The sequence below is a fragment of the Garra rufa genome, chromosome 19 (assembly GCF_049309525.1).
Source record: "Garra rufa chromosome 19, GarRuf1.0, whole genome shotgun sequence".
NCBI lineage: Eukaryota > Metazoa > Chordata > Actinopteri > Cypriniformes > Cyprinidae > Garra > Garra rufa.
In genome coordinates, this window is record NC_133379.1 from 43640317 (window position 1) to 43660589 (window position 20273).

Here is a 20273-nt window from a genome sequence, read left to right on the forward strand (position 1 = left end):
AAATGTATTTGTCTCGCATGTCCCGCAAAATCACATCTATAACCCGCAACAGATCTATTGCCAGGTGGTCATCCTGTCCCTAAGTGGGCGCACTTTGTTTTGAAAACCTGGCAACCCTGACAGCAAGGGTCCTCCTACCACGGTCAAAGCACAGAAACGCAGTAAAGACGTCGCTAAAATAGCATGTGGCATCAGTGGTATTAGCCAAATATTTCACCTACCTGACCGGAAATGATGAACACGAATGTTGTCAAATTCTTGCCCTGGAAATCCTAGTTCAATTTGGCCTTCCACAAACTCCTTTGGTCTATTATTTTTTTCTTCAGTTTTTTGGCACTCTTCTACTTGATTTGTTATAAGTTCTGGCAGTCTATAGTACTCAAAATGTTTTTCCCTTCTGACCAATTAGTACAGCCCAAAACATGACAATATTTGACCATTTTCAGCAGCAATGATCAGTTAAATAAAGAAGTTTCGTTGGTTCCGTGGAATTATTTACATTTAGTGCCGCCAATACAGCCGATTTATAACATCGTAAAAACACTCTGTATGGTAACATTTTGAATGAATTTGCACAACATACACATTTCAAAATAATAGTCATTTATTTATCCATTGTTGCCTTACAAATGAAACAGAAGATGTAGCAAATAATCACAACACCTTTAAAATAAATAACAGAAAATAACCAGTGAAATATTTGTGTGGAGCTAAAATGTTGCTTCGTTTAGATAATTGAGCAGAAAACATTAAAACATAAATACATCCAGTAATGATCAACCATTTTGTGATTCTAGGAAAAAAACAAAAACAAATCCCGGCTACATGCCAGAGCAAACCTTTGCCCTCTTGTCCTGTATGAACTAAGATATGAACTGATTTTAAGGATTTTTCCACGTATACTCTCATGAAGCTCGGAGCACACAAACTGATCAAGTATGTGAATGTGGGTCTGTGAGCACAACACACAATGCATTCTAAAGGAATAAGCTCACTTTAAATATGTCTCAATCACAAAGAAAAGTCTACAAGCATTAAAAAGCAAGCTTTAATGTATTTGAATGCAGTTATTCCATAAGTGCTTCATTATGCTGCGTTATTAAATGTACAATTAGTGTTTGAATATATTCCACAATTAACGGAAGGCAAGAAAATAAAAATAAATCGAATGGCCCCCATGAAATTTCACTGTAGTTTGAATAGTTTGCATTAGCTATAATACTAACCCTTCTCGCTCCCTGCAACCTCTAACAAATAAGCACAGGAACCGGAAATTTTAGTTAGTTTATGAAACCTCTGCCACATAATAGTTAGTGTGGGAGTCATGAGTTACATAAAATTAAAAAGGCACACAAGATCATATAAATCTGTGTATATAGTGTATGAGAATATTTAATAGATATATATATACAAATTTCTCCTTGGGTGAACATCCACAATGTCTAAATTAACTGGGAAAACAATAAAACTAATTAAAAATAAAATAAAATCAACAAAAGTTGGCTGAAATATCAACCATAAAGTGTTGCACAAAGTAAACGCTTTCAGTTTCTAAAATGTGTTTTGTATCTCACTGCTGGGGTTTCAACTTCCGATTCCTCTTCTGAAGCATCGCAAGACTCTTTGGCGTCTAAATCAATGCTGGTTTTCACTCCCTCCACCAGAGTTAACATCACCTGCTCTGGGTCCACCTCGTCGTCCTCTGTGATTGGCTGAGGCTCCACTTCTTCTACATTCTCATTGTCTGGAGACTGAAACCCGCTGTCGTCGTGATGAAGAGGGCTTGAGTTGGTAGATGTTTGAGGGAATTCTCCATCAGAGTCAATGGCGCCTTCGCTCAGGTGCTCGCTTGGGTCTTCCTGGATGGCGATTTCGATCTGTTGAATGGCGCTTTCGATGGCGGATGGCGAGGCGCACTGCTCCTCTTCCAAAGATTCTTCGATCTGCTTGGCATCTAATTCTTTATCAACTTGGTTTGGTGACTCCCTTGGCACCATCTCAGTTACCGTTGTGATGTGTTTCACCTCATCTCCTTCATCCAAAGGCAGCGTCCCGTTGGTTAACTGCGAGCCGTCTTTTTCGACAACTTCCAGAACTGGGTTTATAAGGTCTCGGATTTCATTGACGCTGTCTGGGGAACCTGGTGCTTCTTCGATGGGTACTGGCTGTATTGGGTTCACAGGTTTTTCTGTTTCAACATCTTGTTCTGCCTGTCCCTCATTCTCTTCTGGGATGCCGTCCACTCCTGGTACTTCCAGGCAGGACTCGTATGGCAGAGGCATCCCGTCTAGGTGGATCATGGAAACGATTTGTTTGCGCTTCCTGTTGAAATCGCCGCCTTGCTTTTCTCCTTTTACTCCTCCGAATTGACCGGCCCAGTCGATGGTGTCCTCTCCGAGCAGGTGGAGGTTGGGGTCGCTGTTAGTCAGGACCATGCTGTCTCTGTATAGGTTGTGCCTTCGCTGGACCGCAGCTTCCTTTACAGCTGTGAAATGAAAAGGAAAGGTTGAAAAACACATTGCAACACTGTTTTATAAGTAGTAGGGTGTGGAGGTTGTGTTATGTTGCGGTGAAAGGGCTGCAGATGCTCACCCATCATGATGTCCTTGCTGACTGACTGCAGGACCACTTCTTCAAAGATGTTCTCGACTAGTATGAATCTGGAGAAGTCCTCAAAGATGAGCTCTTTGAACTTAGGCAGATCCTAGACAAAAAAAAAAAATACATATTTTTTTTTCATATAAAACACCACCTTTAAATTTTTTTTTTATATTAAGTAATTAAAATAAATTCTTAATAATTAGGCTCCATCTATAAATTAACAAAAGATCAAGAAATCAAACTAATTTTATGGAATAATAATAAACTATCTGAATAAAAATACTACTACTGCTTATGATTGGCTATTATTATTCAAATGCATAAATGTTAAAAATCATGTTAATTAAACCATGAAAAATAAAAATCTTTTTGCTAATAATAATATTTATTATTATTATTATTATTATTATTAATGACTATTTATGACTGGCTGATTTATTGTTATAGATTTATTATTAATGCATTAATAAAAAAATCATATTAATTAAAATGTTGCTAATAATAATAATAATATTTATTATTATTATTTTTCCATTTATGACTAGCTCATTTATTATTATTAAAACTAATTAAAAAATATTAATGACTACATATGACAGGGCAAGTTATTTGTATTCATATATTAACAAAAAAAATCATTAAATAAAAATGTAAAAAAAATCTTTTTACTAATAACAACAACAATTTATGACTGGCTAATTTATTATTATTAATACGTTATTAAAATCTATTATTTTTGTAAAAATCATGTTATTTAAAAATTTCAAATAAAAATATTGTTGCTAATAATAATACCAATTATTATTATTATTATCATTACTAATAATTAATTTTATTTTTAATATAATGTATTATTAATTTATTATTCAAATGTATTAATTAAAAAAATGCTAATTAAATTTATAATAATAATAATAATAATAATAATAATAATAATAATAATAATAATAATATTTATTAAAAAAGTTACAACCACAACAATAGTATATTTAAATCTTATTTGGTTAAAAATACTACCATCACCCTCATTATTATTATTATTATTTTTATTACTACTACTTACTACTACTACCCCCTGCTACCACTACTACTATTACTACCATTATTATTATTAGCAACAATCAATAGATTAATTTTTTTTTTTAAATTAGCATGATTTTAAAATGAATACATTTGAATAATACATTTATAATAAATAACCCAAATAATAATGAATAATAATAATAATGAATAATAATAATAATAATACATATTTGTTCCCACATTTTTTATATTTGTGGCATTTTATCTCTTTTAGTGACATTTTTGGCCTGAGCCCCCACTAACATCTGAGAAATATTGAGAGTGGCACAGTAAGAAACAAAAATAAAAAAACGTTAGAACAACGCCACTTCTAAATGTCACAAAGAGAGGCTAATTCTTTATACCAACCGGTGAACAGGATGGGGAGAGCTGTTTCAGCATGTAGGGTATGATGATTTGAAGCAAAGCCTCCCTGAAGAACTTCTTCCTCACTGTGCTGCTGTCATAGTCATATTTCTGCAGATTACAAACAAACACATTTAAAATAAAGGTGGTTTTTAAAAAAGCGATGATCCAGAAACTGTAACAAAACCCATTTCAGCTTTGAATGGCAGAGAAAAGACTCAACTACTACACTTACTTTGAGTACTCTGTCCTGACAGCGCTGGATGGTCTTGCAGAGATCCTCCCCGCTGTGGCCGTCTAGACTCTGATGGACCAACTGCTCAAATGTGTGCACGCCGTTGTCCATTTGCTACATTCATAAATTGAGACATTTTAGAATGAATAAGTGACAGATTCTCATCAACTCTGATGGTATATTTGTTAACTTATGTATTTCTAAAGGAGATAGATAGACGACAGAAAGATGAGAGATAGATATTAAGAATCAAGCGTATGTAATCGGTGTTGTTGCATGAATAATCCACAGCTTTTTTGTTGTTGTTGTTGTTTAGTGATAGTTGTTCATGAGTTCCTTGTTTGTCCTGAACAGTTAAACTTCCTGCTTCAGGTCCCCCAGGTGTTTTTTCAGCTTTTTGTATACTTGAACCCTTTCCAACAATGATTGCATGAATTTGAGATCCATCTTTTCACACTGAGGAAAACTGATGCAGGTTCAAACGTTTATTGATGCTTCAGAAGGAAACAAGATGCATTTAAGACCTGGGGGGTGTACACTTTTGAATGGAATGAGGATGAGTAAATGTTTCTTATTTTGCCTAAATATAATTTTTTATTTAGTACTGTCCTTCAGATGCTACAGAAGACACTTGCATGTTTCCCAGAAGACAAAATAAGTTAACTTTACTGTGGTCTTCAAATTCCAAAAGTTTTAGCCCCCAGCTCTTAATGCATCATGTTTCCTTCTGAAGCATCAGTGAGCATTTGAATCATCTGTAATAGTTGCATATCAGTCACTCAGTTGTCCTCAATGTGAAAAAAATGGATCTCAAAAGCTGTCAAGACAGTGTATAATTAGAATTTCTGAAATCTCACTGTGAGTCTCAATTGCTAATATACCTGCAGTAACAGGTTTTACCTCAAGGTGGCAATAACAATAAACTGCTTTCTCTTTTAATTTGCTTTTGCCATTTTTCTCATTGATTCATGTTCTTGGCCTCACTGCTAAATTGATGTGAACGCTTGTTTATTTTGTTGGCAGGCACCAGAAAAATAATGCAGGCTTGGGAATGATTTATATCAATTTCAAGTGCTAGTGGCAAGTACTGCAAAACTTCAAGAAGTTTTAGATATTCAAATTAAATATTTAAAAATTAAAAAAAGGAAAGACCTGTCTCATGAGGATCTGAGCTCTCTGAATGAACACTGACGGGCTGGACACGTCACATCTCTGCTGGAGGCCTTCAAGGTTCAACGCCTCCATCTTCTCATAACAGCTCTGCATTTTCACCGGATGGAAGGCCAACATCGAAATCTTGTCCATATGCTAGGAACAAGCATGAAGAGAGGTTTTTGAGTTAACTATTGCTTTAAAAAGGATATGTTAACATTGTTAATAAGCGTCCTGCCTCACCTCTCCCAGTTTGTCCTTGCTGCTTTCATTCATCGTGTTCTTGCTGACCTCCACCAGCTCACGGAAGAGGATGTCACGCACTTCAGAGAATCCTCTGCTTGTGGGCTCCATGAGGGCCTCCAGGATGGAGTGGATATACGGCTGTACCTTGCTTCTCACAAGCTGTTCGACACGAGGCAACACCGAAGCTTTGAAAAGAGGATTAGACAAATATTAGCACATAAATTTAATGTTAAACTCATGTTTTTGTTTAAATCACACGTGATTTCATGAAAACTGAAGCTTTAAAAGCATAGTTCACCCAGAAATGAAAATTCTGTCATTAATTACTCTCTCACGTCATTCCAAACACAAGATTTTTTTTATGAAATCCGAGCGCTTTCTGACCCTGCACAGACAGCAATACAAATACCACGTTCAAGGCCTAGAAAGGTAATAAGGACATTGTTAAAACAGTCCATGTGACATCAGTGGTTCAATCTTAATTTTATAAAGCTACGAGAATACTTTGTGCACAGTTGTTGAGAATTATGTTTTAGAACCAAAAATGTGTTCTGAATGTTTGTATAAAATCAATATTTTAAATCTCATGCAAGCAACAATATCTTGAATTTAGTGGGTATACGTATATGTATCAATTTTGGTGACAATTTTTGACACAATCCCACAATAATTTCTGACCCGGTATAACAGTATTGGCGGTTCTCAGCCAGGGGACTGGGGACCACCATGGGGCCTCAACAAATCACCAAGAGGGCTTCAAGATGACGTAATTACTTAAACACAAAACAAGCATTAAACTTAAGTAAAACAGGTAAGATCCAAAATAATTCTTAGTATTTTTATATATATATTATAAATATACATCTTTATAGTCATGCTTCAATTCAATCTGCAATTCCTGATTATAGTTAACAACAACAACCTGCATACTATGCTCCTCTATTTGTACATTCTACTTGTCAATAGCGCCTATAAATTATGTCCACAATACTTTCATCTGTAAATAATTTCCATAGTTTCTCCCTGTACATATCTCCTATTAGTGCACTTATAACTTATAAATTATACCTATATCCTGCACTTGCTGCTTATTGCACTCCTGGTTAGACCTAAACTGCATTTCGTTGCCTTGTACTTGTACATGTACATGTGTAATGACAAAGTTGAATCTAATCTAATCTAAATGCTAAACTCTAAAATATTGGGGGTGAGTGGAGGGGTGCCTTTAAATATTGTGTTGGACAATAGGGGGCACTGAAGTCAAACATTGAGATCTAATGGTATGAATCTTATAAATGTATTTATTAGATATTGGTATACCCAGAGTTGCAACCTTGACTGGTCTTGAAACAAAATCCCAAATCCTCAAGACCAAGACCATCAAAAAACTTGAAGTCTTAAAGAAGTAGTTCACTTCCAGAACAAATAATTACAGATAATTTACTCCCTTGCCATCCAAGATGTTCATGTCTTTCGTCATCGTAAAGAAAAGTGTTTTTTGAGTAAGACATTTCAGGATTTTTCGCCATATAGTGGACTTCTGTGGTGTCCCCGAGTTTGAACTTTCAAAATGCAGTTTAAATGCAGCTTCAAATGGCTCTAAATGATCCCAGCCGAGGAAGAAGGGTCTTATCTAGCTAAATGATCAGTTTTTTTTTTAAATTGACAATTTATATACTTTTTAACCTCAAATGTTCGTCTTATCTAGCTCTGCGTCAACACTGTGTATTCTGGTTCAAGACAGTTAGGGTAGGTCAAAAAACTTTTCTTCTCCAACTTCAAAATCGCCTTACTTCGATGTTTTAGGCCATTTAATCATCTTTGCACGTTCACTTTGTAAACACTGGGTCAGTACTTCTGCAGCGATGTAGGGCGATTTTGAAGTTGGAGGAGAAAATGAAATGGGAGTTTTTCAACCTAACTGTCTTGAACCGAAATACACAGAGTCGACACAGAGCTAGACAAGATGAGCATTTTGGGTTAAAAACTATATAAATTGTATTTTTTTTTTTTTTTTTTTAGAAAATAACTGATTGTTTTGCTAGATAAGACCCCTTTTTCCTCGGCTTGGATCCTTTAGAGCCCATTGAAGCTGCATTTAAACTGCATTTTGAAAGTTTAAACTCAGGGGCACCATAGAAGTCCATTATATGGAGAGAAATCCTCAAAAAACAATTTCTTCACGACTGAAGAAAGAAAGACATGAACATCCTGGATGACAAGGGGTGAGTAAATTATCTGTAAATTTGTGTTCCGGAAGTGAATTTCTCCTTTAAGACTGGTCTGGAATACTACAACACTAGTCAGAAAGCTGTTGGAATTCATCATATATATCTTAATTTTTGTTCCAAAGATAAACAAAGGTCATACAGGTTTGAAACAACACAAGGGTGAGTAATCAATAACAGAGTTTTCATTTTTGAGTAAACTATCTCTTTTAATTTATGTAAAAAAAAAATTCAGAGCACATGTGAAATTCCACATGTGAAACACATTGTGAGAGACATCCTGACCTACAAGGGACTTTTATGTTTAAATATGTTGTGTCTCACTCCTCAAATTGTTTCAAAACAAAGAACGCTTTAGAAAAGACTCAATTATAAAAGCTTAAGGCTGATCACAATGACTCATTCTGGCCCCGGTATCTGTGAACAAGTGATTGCAGGAAAGCACCTGTCCCATGTGTCAAAACAACCACTATTATTCAGAATAAAGGAGCCTCTACAAACACACACAGACTCTAAATTTAGAGATTTGTACTCCAAAAAAAAAAAAACAACAACTCACAAACAAGATCATTTTTGCTCATGTTATTTGCAATGTGCTATGGGTGGAACACAGTCTTAACCACAAATGACACAAGAAGAATGTAGTACTCTTGCCAAACCTACATTATGGCAGGACAGTCAGAGCTTTTTAGGTTATAGCTGAACTACGTTAGTGAGACCGAATTCCAGTGAAAGAGGCATCACATGGAAGAATGCAAGACTGAAATAGTGCAGTGATAATAGGGTAGGTTAAATTAAATTGTGGCATAATCTGTGTATTAAATTAAGTCATTAATTGCAGAGTGAAAATTATTTGTAATACTGAATCATCAGAACACACCAAAAACACTGATGATATGATTGTTTTCAAAGCACTACACTTTGAAAACATTCATAGTATTTAAGATCTTAATTGTTGTGAATCAGGTAATGTTTCTGCTAATTTTTGCTCTTCCCTTCCCTTCTTTTGTTTTTTTTTTCTTTGCATTAGGGCAATATCAGAATTTTGTGGCTATGTGTAAAACACTCTAAAGGGAACATTAGTCATCTCCACAGAGGAGGATGGATTGCTTCTCTTACCACGGATCTTTCCAGAAACATGCTCTTTGGACGTGATGATCTGGTCCATATCTGTGCGTAGAGCAGAGTCCAGACGGGGGCGCTCCACTTCACATACTTGAGCCAAAGCTTCGTGTTGAGTTTTTGTTTGTGACAGCACCTGCCTGTATACTGCATCTGAGATCTGACAGGGTACACAAACAAATGATAAACAAACCGCAAAGAAACAGAAGCAGATATACACATGCATAAATTCATTCCTTATTCCAGTGAAAAAAATAAGTTAATAAGGGCTCAACACTACAGTGGGAAAGTGGGTCAGTGGGGAAAGTCTGCAGGTGTTCAGGACATTTGCTGATCACGTGCATTTGTTTTTAAGCCTTACAAATCTATACTATTAGGTTGTGTAATGTATTGAACTGTATTGAATGTTACAAGATTGTAAAAATCTAGCTGGCTTCTTCTGGGCACAGATAAGTTTTTCGGAATTGTGAAAGTTAAGAGTCACGGAAGCATCAAAAAGAGCTGAAAATATTAAACCAATTGGTAAGGTTTCCTAGTGTATTTATACATTAAACCAATATGTTTATTTATAATATATAAACACTAAATATCTTACTGTTCAAAAACTTGTGACTGCATTTATTTGATCCAAAGTACTGCAAAAGCAGTAAAATTTTGAAATATTTTTTTCTATTTGAATATATTTTAAAATGTTACTTATTCCTGTGATTTTAAAGCTGAATTACTAGCATCATTACTCCAGTCACATGATCCTTCAGAAATCATTCTAATATTCTGATTTGCTTCTCAAAAACATTTATTATGTCAAAAACAGATGAGTAGAATTTTACAGGTTTCTTTACAGAATAGAAAGTTCAGAAGAACTTCATTCATATCATGAATGAACATGATGAATATAATTGATATATTCATCAAGGAAATGTTTCTTGAACAGCAAATCAGCATATTAGAATGATTTCTGAAGGATCATGTGACTGGAGTAATGATGCTAGTAATTCAGCTTTAACACTGAAGACTGTAATATTCCTGTGATTTCAAGGATGAATTTTCAGCATCATTACAGCAGTTTAAAATATATTTAAAAAAGTAAACTTTTTACTGTTTTTGCTGTACTTTGGATAAAATAAATGCAGGCTTGGTGAGCAGAAGACACTTTAGAATTTTTTTTATCATCAAATGTAAATTTATGCTCCAGTTACATTTTCAAAGTCACTTACACTATCAGAAAAATATATATTTTATATTTTACATTAACAATGTAATCAATTCTATTTATTAAAGCAAAGTATGAATCTCATCAAGTTAGTATTTATTTTAGCATTTTACATTTATTCCAAAATAAAAACTCAAGGCAGTAACAATTTAAACAATATATTTTTGTTGCAACGAATGTTCAGCTATTTTTTGTAACAGTAAACTTTTAACAATTTTAGAATTTTTCAGATCATCAGTCAGCAAAGCTCAGTAAATATTGGTCACAGACATTGAGATTTAATTTTTATAGATGTACTTTACCATTACATTATACTGTATTATTATTATTATTGTATATTACATTTTTGCTATAGTGTATATTTTGTAATATTAGTTTATTTTTGTCCTACAATTTACTTTCTCATCCTATATGTTGAGAAGGCACTGCCATAAATATATATCTTGGCAAATATATATATAAACATTTATTCCAACAGTGATACTTCTTTAAAGCTTGAAAAAGTGGAATCTATTATTATAATTTAATAGATCTATTATCTATTGCCAAGAGAAGCATTATGCAATTATGAAAATGCTTTGCAAATATTTGTGTAAAATCATCCTGAGATATTTTCTACAACTTCAAAAAAATTTACATATGAGAACCAACCAGCATCCAGTCCCTCTGTCTCTGTTGAAGTTTTCCTTTCAGCCTAGGTACGATCTGATTCTTCAGTTCAGGGTGCAAAGTCTCCATCACCAGGTTAGCAAGTATCTAGACACAGAAACGCATACAGTAAATGGTTACACATCAGCTGGAAGAGCCATTTAAATAATGATGGTGAATTTGAATACTGCTTAAGAAACTGATCAGACAGCGTCGAGACCATCATTATCTTCATGCTAACAGCTCAGAGGTTTTGCATGCATATCTTCAGTAACTACGCCATCACAGACTGCTGACTGTACAATGTCAAACTATCAATTCCTGAAGCACAATGCTTTATCATTCAAATCCATAAGACAGACGCCCATCACAGATGGCTGCTTTGTTCACGTTCACTGCAGTGCATGCAATGACAGTCAAAACAGAAACAACCTTTGATGCTGAAAAACGTGTCTGCACAAATAAGTCCACTCTTTTCATGTGTGTTTTTAGGGATCGGTTTATCATAAATAACACACCACAAACATAACACGTTAACTGTGTAAATATTAGGATTAACTCACTTTAATGTTGCCTGATATCAAATAGTGTGTTTGTTGAAGAGAGAAAAAGAGAGAGAAATGTCATGAAGTCAGCGGAAGGGGCTTCTTTACGACCTGACTAGCTGACATTTATTAGCTGGTCACCTGTAAAGCATCCGGCCACACCGTGCACATAAAATGTCACACTAATTTATGTGAGTAGTAGCTAATTAAACTCAAATTACTGCTATAGGCTTGGCTGAACAAACTGGTATTAATAACTATATGATGAACTTAATGTAAAGATATTTAGGTTAGCACTACTTAAGGTCAAGTTCTTAAAGAGCAGGTCAAATGGTTTTTTAAAGTGTCATAATATTGTGTAGTAGTCCCTTAAAACAGGTTTAAATGCATCCAAGTTTTCCAAATGTTCTCAGAATATACATTTATACATAGAGTCATTTGTCAATGATTTTGAAACAGTTCGTTTGAAACAGCTTTGAGCGTAATGTTTGTAAACCCCTCCCTTCTATAAGCCTACTCTTTTCTGATTAGTCAGCTGGTCAAGCCTGTTGTGATTGGCACAGACAGGAGTACTTGAGCAAGTTAGCGAAAGCTACCATTTGTGTTGCCAAGTCTGCGATTGTTTTTGATGTCAGGGAGAAGAAGTGATCACAATAACGTCATATTTAGCCCCTGGAATGTGAATTTACCAGGGGAACCCCAGCAAAAAGCTGATATTTTACACCCAAAACGCGATTAGGCTAGTTTTGAATAGCAACTGTGTGGGTTTTGTTGTGAAAACCTGGCAACTCTGAGCATCTTTATATAAAACAATAATATAGTGCTCTAACCTATTCTTAAAATATATGACATTAAAACATTTTAACTTATACAAGCGAATCATGCCCACAGCTCAATTTTAGCTGCTAAACTGTAAACATAAGACAATAAAGGTGGATACGTTAGCAGAGGGCGAACGTGACTTGAAGAAACCTGACATTGAGCGCTCACTTGAAAATGTAAACATAACGTATCAATCGTACTTAAAAGGTTGCAGTTCAGAGATGCTTGTTAGTCCAAATAAAGAAGATTAGAAGCCAAAGAAGGCAAAGGCCAAGATTAGAGAAGCAGTCCTTAGTAAAATGATGAGCACAAAAGGAAAAAATTAATTTTAACCACCGATTCTTTACATCATAATCTTTCGTCAATGAAAACAAAACAAACTTGCTTTCACAGCGCAGAACATAGCGTCTTCTCGACATGATGTGAACACATTAAGCAAGGTTGCCAGGTTTTCACAACAAAACCCACCCAACTGCTACTCAAAACTAGTCCAAAAGTAAGAGTAAAATACATGTTTTGTGGTGGGGTTCCTCTGGTAAAATTAGCATTCCAGGGGCTAATTATTACGTTACTGGGGTCGCTTCAACCAGCAGACATAACAAACAACCCACGGCAACAGTATGAAAGTAGCCCAATTTCGTGTGAAAACCGAGGACTTGGCAACACTGGGTCAGAGTGTTCGTATTTTGCGGTTCTGATAATGCTAATGTGTTACCTAGTGACTAGTCTCAGCCTCAGACGTCACTCCCATGGAACGTTGGCTAAACGTCTGATGCATATGGTACACTTAACTGGAAACACTTCAGGAATTTCAAAGTCGTCATCTAATTAGTTGAATTTGATAAGATTTCCGGAAGACGCGAGTGTCGCGTTTATTTTCGTTCTGCGGGGAAACAAATCGCAGATTGATATACTCTGTGTTTTGCTAAGAGGTGCTTATGCAGACGCCATTGTTGTTATACACTTTTGCAACGTTCGCAAACAAATTACTGACTTAATGCTTGTTCTCCCTCTTCTTATTTAACTTTAAATGCAGGTTATTTCAATGGCTCACTTGTTGCACGCCAGTCTGTTGTTGTGGGTGCATTTCCACGCCCCGAAACGTGACGCTGAATGAAACGAACTGTGATTGGTTGTTTGATATGTCAGTCAAACTGCCTTATGGGCGAGCTTTGGCCAATGAAAGCTGCCATGGAGTCAGTCTGAAAGTCAGAACATTCGAAAATATTACGATTCGTTAAGGTGAGTCGACTCTCTTTTGATAGAAAATATCTTTATGTATAATGGACTTTTTGATTAACGACTTTGCAGACTGTTTACATTGAAGGATAGCTACATTACAAACTGCAAAGCTTCTGAATTTTGGAGATGTAAATAGTACAGAATTACTCACACCCCCCTCTCCTCACCCAGTTTCCATAGTAACGCAGGGGCCAGGTGGGCAGTAACACCACGCAGACCCCCTGACAGAAAAACAAAAAACAGACGGCCCACACCCAGCAGTAATAACAGCCCACGCAGCCGTTTCCAGTGTGGTGTCACATCCAGGCTGACCGTGACGCCCTGTAACACCGCTGAGGGCGGGATGAAGAGAAATGACCGTGTCTCTTGTGCATGTGAAATGTCAATACCTTCTTTATTTAAAACTGGTAGTACCTTTCCCTGGGGTAAGTGTAAGAACAGAGGCATTAATTGGCCTTATACACACACAAAACACAAAAAGCTCATTCATAAGAAACATTTCCTGGGTGTGTTCTGGAAGGAAGCAAAAAAACAGCGTTTAAAGTCCAAAACAAACAATTTCTTAGGAAGGTGCTTGTGTGCTTTTGAGGGGATATTCTTGGTTTAATTCAACCTAAGCTATAAAATGTAACACCTCTGTTGATTATGACAGAAAATACATTGTGTCTTTTCTCATTTGGTAAAAACACACTTAAAAACTCCTTAACAATAATTCACAATAACTGACATCTTGTGACTAATAGTGACGCACCAGATTTGAATGTGCACAAAATGAAAGGGATTTCAATGCTATTGTGGAGTAGACGATGTTCAATAGCATTTAATAACTTAAATTTTGATCAGTTTGTTGCTGAAAGCTATGAAAAGGTTATTGAATTTAGTGCAAAAATTAAAATTGTATGTGGGGGATGCACTGATATGGATTTCATTATTTGTATTACAAGTGGAAAAATGCTTTTAAATTTTAAAAATAATTTCTTAAACTTATCAAAATTGTGACCCTGGACCACAAAACCAGTCTTAAGTAGCGCAGCTATATTTGTGGTAATAGCCAAAAATACATTCTATGAGTCAAAATTATCGATTTTTCTTTTATGCCAAAAATCATTAAGATATTGAGGAAAGATCATTTTCCATGAAGATATTCTGTTAATTTCCTACCATAAACATATCAAAACTTAATTTTTGATTAGTAATATGCATTGCTATGAACTTCACTCGGACAAATTTAAAGGCGATTTTCTCAAAATTTTGATTTTTATGCACCCTCAGATTCCAGATTTTCAAATAGTTGTATCTCGGCCAAATATTGTCATATCCTAACAAACCATACACAAATGAAAAGCTTATTATTCAGCTTTCAGAAGATGTATAAATCTCAATAAAAAAATAAAAAATAAAAAAAAATGACCCTTGGAAGTGAACAAAGGAACTAAGAGAAAAACTTTATATCATAAAATGCTTCTGGTGTACTGGAAAGCTACTGTAATAGATAAAAAGAAAACACTATTTTCCATTATGGAAAATAAAGGGTAGGTTCACCCAAAAGTACAAATTTTCATTAATTACTCAGCCTTATTTTGTTCCAAACCAGTAAGTCCTTTGTTTATCTTCCAAATACAAATTACGATATTTTTGATAAAATCCAAGAGCTTTCTGACTCTGCATAGACAGCATAGAATGTTGTAGCTGTGTTGCATTGCTGTCTATGCAGGTTCAGAAAGCTCTTGGATTTCATCAAAAATATCTTAATTTGTATTCCGAAGATGAAGAAAGGTCTCACGGGTTTGGAACGCCACGAGGGTGAGTAATTAATGACAATTGTCATGTTTAGGTGAACTATCCCTTTAGGGGCACTGCATGGTTATGTGTGTGTGTGTGTGTGTGTGCATGAGAGAGTGTGAGGTGTGAGGACAATCAGCACCCAATCATTTTAATGATTGCCTGTTTGCATTTTATTCAAATATGTGTGCGTACGTGAGAAAGCGTGCGAGAAAGACATTCCTAAATCTATTAGAAACTAAAGGTTATTTCTAGCACATTATGACTAAAATGAGACTGCAGGATAAACCACACAGACCTGACCATAACTCACCCCCCTAATGACACATTCTCAGCTGTCTCTCTGCTCTGCGGTTTAGACGTTATTGAGGGTTTGTGCTGCTCCAGAGCACAGTAGAGGCCCTAAATACAGAGTGATCAGACTGATTCATCAAGAAGTCTTTTAGAATTGGGCTGCAGGTCAGACAAAGATTGTATTTGGTATGTTTTTGCTTTTAAATGAGTTTGCGAGGGAGAAAAGGGTCATTCTTACGATGACACTCATTTAAAAAATTGGTCTGCCCTGAGGAACAACAATATGAAGTTCATGGAGGTTAGCCAGCCACAATGGGTAATCCACATATTAAAGTCTTAAAGGAAAAGTACAGCATGAGTTTAAGAGTCACAGACTTTCTAAGGGTCACAGAGCATGGAAAAGATCAATCTAAAAGTAAATACAGTTTTTTAGTGGATGAAATAATGACTTGCATTGTATATTAAAATAATAAAAACTGGGTTTGTACAGATATTGTAAAATGAAATTACAGGACTTTCAAGGACATTTCAAGCACTACTTCTTGATTTCAGTGACTTCAATTAGAGATCTATCAAACAATGATCTATCTTTCAAATAAAAAATAATAATAAAAAGAAATAAAAATATACTAATAAAATGGCAAAAATAAAGTGAAGCACATGCAAAATATTACTACTAAAAAGTATTACAAAGTATACTACACTTTTACTAGTTAAAACACAGTTAATTTTTTTAAGGGACTTGTATTTGTGTATACTTTTTTTTCGGTTTTGTTTTTAGAATTGCCTTAATGGTGTGATGTTTTCTTCGGTTTAAGAAAAGAAAAATCCGAAAAAAGACTTGTGAAACCGCTACGAAATCCTGATCTGAAACAAATGATTTGCGATCTATGCTCCGAAGTTCTGATCTAAATCAAATGATTTGCGATCCACGTTTTGAAGTCCTCATCTGAAATGATGGTTCTTGAATATGGAACTTCATGTATCGGATCATTTAGTTAGATCGGGACTTCAAATGCATATCATTTGAATTGAATCATTCAATATGCAAAGTGATCCACAAACCCGTTCCAATCTAAATCAAATGATTCGCGAAACGCCGCCAAAGTCCCAATCTAAATCAAATTCGTAATACGTAAAGTTCTGATCTAAATCAAATGATTCGCAATATGCGATTTGAAGTCCCAATTTAAGTCAAATGATTCACAAACCTGCTCTGAAGTCCCGATACAAGTCAAATGATTCACAATGCACGATTTGAGGAAATAGTGAATCATTTTGCGATGCACTAGTTGTTAACTGATTCAGAGTTTCGAAAAGCTCTGTGTCACACATTGTTTTTTTAAAATCATTACAAGTGATGTCAAAATTAAAAAATGAAGTACTCTTTAAATTTGATCAGTTTTTTTGCTAGTAAAATCACTTGAAATTAATGATTGAAGTCACAAGTTTGAATCATTTGGAGCAGTTTCGGCGTAAATGACTCAATTGATTTGGTTCATCTGTTCCTCTTTGTACGTTTCCAGCCATGTTTACACAACAGTGTCAGTACCACTAGGCTGACTTAACTTTCTAGTTTTCTGACATTCTGCATGAAAAATTATGTGCTCATTAAAAAAAATTAGACTCTTATTACATAGATACATTGTCTTTCAATAATTCAAGCACTTTTCAAGCACCTCTTCAGGAATATTGCCATTTTCAAGGGTTTTCTAGCCCTTAAATTTCAAAAAGTCAAGTTCAAGTAATTCAAGCACTTTAAGCACCTTGTACAAACCTTGTAAAAAGCTACAATATGGTCCCTATAGGAGTGTCAGTGACAGAGCCAATCTTGAAACTTTTACACCTCTCTTTACCTTCTAAAAATCCCAGCTTAAACAAACACCAGATGCAAGTTGGTTCGGCTTGTTTTCTAGCTGGTCTAAGATCATCATTTATGGTCATTAGTTGGTCTAGATGTGTTATCAGCCAATTACCTGTTGTTAGCCTAGGTCAAGTTTAAACTTGTAGATCACTTTCATTAGGCTGGTTAGGGCTTGATGAATTTAAAATAAACCTTACGCTGGTAGACCTAGTTTCGAACCTAGATTCTCTCAATCTCTTCACTGCTGAAGTTCTCAGTGAAATTAATATTGCTACTTTGAGAGTGTCAGCCACACCTGAGCCAAATTTTAGGTGCCCTCCCACCTGTCTGGGACACAGGATAAAGCCTGGATTGAGGACATTGAGGAAACTCAACCCGAACGATCCAAGGAAAACAGAAGTGCACTGGGATAAACGCTGTCTGAAATCTCCTTCCTCCTCTCAGTCTCATTCTTTTTCTTGGAATTTCAAGTTCCAAGACATTGTCTAAGGCCCATTAGATAGCAGAGAGTATCTTAAACTCACTTAATATACGGTTTATACAAATAGAACAATGCATTTTACATGAATGAGCTTTACCAACCTGTGCTTGGTTTCCACACATCATGTCCCAGGTGCCGTAGTGACCTTTGGCCTGTCTGTAGAGCCGCAGAGCATCCGTGAAAGCTGGTGTCGCTACCTTGCACTCTTCCGACAGTCCTAGAGAGGTCAAGACACATGACATGTTATAGAAGCAACTCCATGCTAAATTCACATGGTTTATGAAATTAAACATTCACGAAGGGTGTCCACAAACTTCTGGACATGTAATGAATTTTAAATGTTTGCAAACAAATCCAAAGTTTGCTCTAATAATATTAAATTGACCGTTTAGTTTGGCCTCAAGAGGTTTTGAATATATTACTTGACTTCCAGAATATACTTTTTTTTTTTTTGATAATTTACTCTCCCACGTCATCCAAGATTTCTTTCTTTCTTCAGTCGAAAATAAATTAAGGTTAAGGAAAACATACCAGAATTTCTCCATAAAGTGGGCTTCAACGGTGGCCAACAGGTTAAAGGTCCAAATTGAAGTTTCAATGCAGATTCAAAGGGCTCTACAAGATCCCAGCTGAAGAATAAGGGTCTTATCTAGCAAAACAATCTGTCATTTTCTACAAAAAAAAAAAAGTATTTATGTACTTCACGCATTAGGTAATTGCGTTGGAAAAGTTGTGCACAATTAGTTTATCATCCGTCTACTTCAGTTCAAGAAGGCAGGGTAGATAAAAAAAAACAACTTCAAATGTCATCCAACATCATTGATTTATGTTTTTTGTAAAGGGCGTTTGACTTTCTCGGGTCAATACTTCCTCATACATCACATGTGAGCTTTCCAACATGGCTACGTAATGCATAAAGTCCAGCTAGTGCAAGATGAGCATTAAAAGGTTAAAAATATAAAAATATACATATATATATATATATATATATATATATATTAGTGGTGGGCCGTTATCGGCGTTAACGTGCTGCGTTAACGTGAAACTCTTATCGCGCGATAAAAAAAATATCGCCGTTAATCTATTCTCAAATTTGGGTTGGGAGCTGGGTCTAAACTACGCAAGCTATGATGACTTTCACCTTGATAGTTTAACGCGGATGTATACCGAAGACTATAGAATATGGTCGCGCGTTTAAGTCTCCTCCGCCAAAACACAGATGGGATCGCGTCGTCCTCCATTCATAAAAACAGAATCTACTATAGCGAAATGCCACGTAAATTCGTCGTTTTTTGGATTCATAAATCAAATGTTGGTCAGTCACTTAATTCAAATCGCGATATGGACTAGTGTATGTGAAAACTGAAATGCAAAAAGACCGTTTTAATATGAATCCGATATGTTCCGTTTGCCTAGCTGTATGTATGCATTGCGGAGACGAGCTTTTACTACACGCATACTGAAACACACGTGACGCTCCCGGTAATTTTTGGCATTTTCATCTCAAATAAACAGATAAACTCAATCTCCCAAACTGCTGTGAGTGTCACTTTTACCGTTTCATTTGAGAAAACTAGCATCATATCATACTGTATGACACAGAAACTTCACGGCAACCTGTCAAAATAAAAGTACGGTGTAACATGTAATGGGTTGGGTAGGTGTTGACGTTAAAAAAACACAATCTAATAGGTAGAAAAAATAATTTCATTGTTAGATAGTTAGTAAACACAAGTACATCTAATTGAACAATTTATTTTCATCAAAAAATTATCATAGAACAGCTTTATGAGCTTTATGATCCATTCTCAAAGACTTTTAGTCATTATTTGGGTAGCACACATATTCTGAATGCCTTCAGCAGAATTCAAATTAGCCATTTTAATCTAGATTAATTCCAAGATTTAATCTAGATTAAAAAAATTAATCTATGCCCACCCCTAATATATATATATATATATATATATATATATATATATATATATATATATATATATATATATATATAAATAAAATTTATTTATTTATTTATTTTTAGAAAATGACGATTGTTTCACTATATAAGACCTTTATTCCTCCGCTGAGTTTGTGTTGAGACCATTGAAAATGCAATTTGGACCTTCAACCTGTTGATCCCCATTGAAGTCCACTATACAGAGAAAAATCCTGAAATGTTTTCCTCAAAATCCTTTATTTCTTTTTGACTGAAGACAGACAGACATGAACATCTTGGATGACAATTAAGGAGAAGTCTCAACAATCCTAACCAGCTTTTGATGTTTTTTGCTGGTCCAAGCTGGTGACAACTGGTAGACCAAATTGAACCAGCTATAAATCATGTTAAGTTGGTACAGCCTGGTTTTTCCAACA

At 35.2% G+C, this 20273-nt stretch overlaps 1 protein-coding gene across 1 annotated transcript; it reads right to left on the reverse strand.

The window, feature by feature from the left end:
• Positions 1-586: 586 nt before the first annotated feature.
• On the reverse strand, positions 587-18145 carry LOC141292138 (protein Niban 2-like). The gene is made up of 9 exons (XM_073824088.1): positions 18005-18145; positions 10877-10981; positions 9010-9172; positions 5660-5847; positions 5417-5572; positions 4265-4378; positions 4033-4140; positions 2593-2704; positions 587-2485 (listed from the first exon to the last, which is right to left on the reverse strand). The coding sequence occupies exons 1-9, from the start codon at positions 18143-18145 to the stop codon at positions 1545-1547; spliced, it is 2028 nt and encodes a 675-aa protein (XP_073680189.1). The 3' UTR covers positions 587-1544.
• Between the last annotated feature and the right edge of the window lie 2128 nt (positions 18146-20273).

What these genes read in the sequence shown, in the direction of transcription:
- LOC141292138 (XM_073824088.1), bottom strand. Translation starts at nt 18,145, where the DNA reads ATGTCATGTGTCTTGACCTCTCTAGGACTGTCGGAAGAGTGCAAGGTA. An exon ending in GACAGAGGGACTGGATGCTG is followed by an intron (nt 9,173 to 10,876) that starts GTTGGTTCTCAT and finishes GTACCCTGTCAG; the next exon opens with ATCTCAGATGCAGTATACAG. An exon ending in CAGCAAGGACATCATGATGG is followed by an intron (nt 2,486 to 2,592) that starts GTGAGCATCTGC and finishes TTCATTTCACAG; the next exon opens with CTGTAAAGGAAGCTGCGGTC.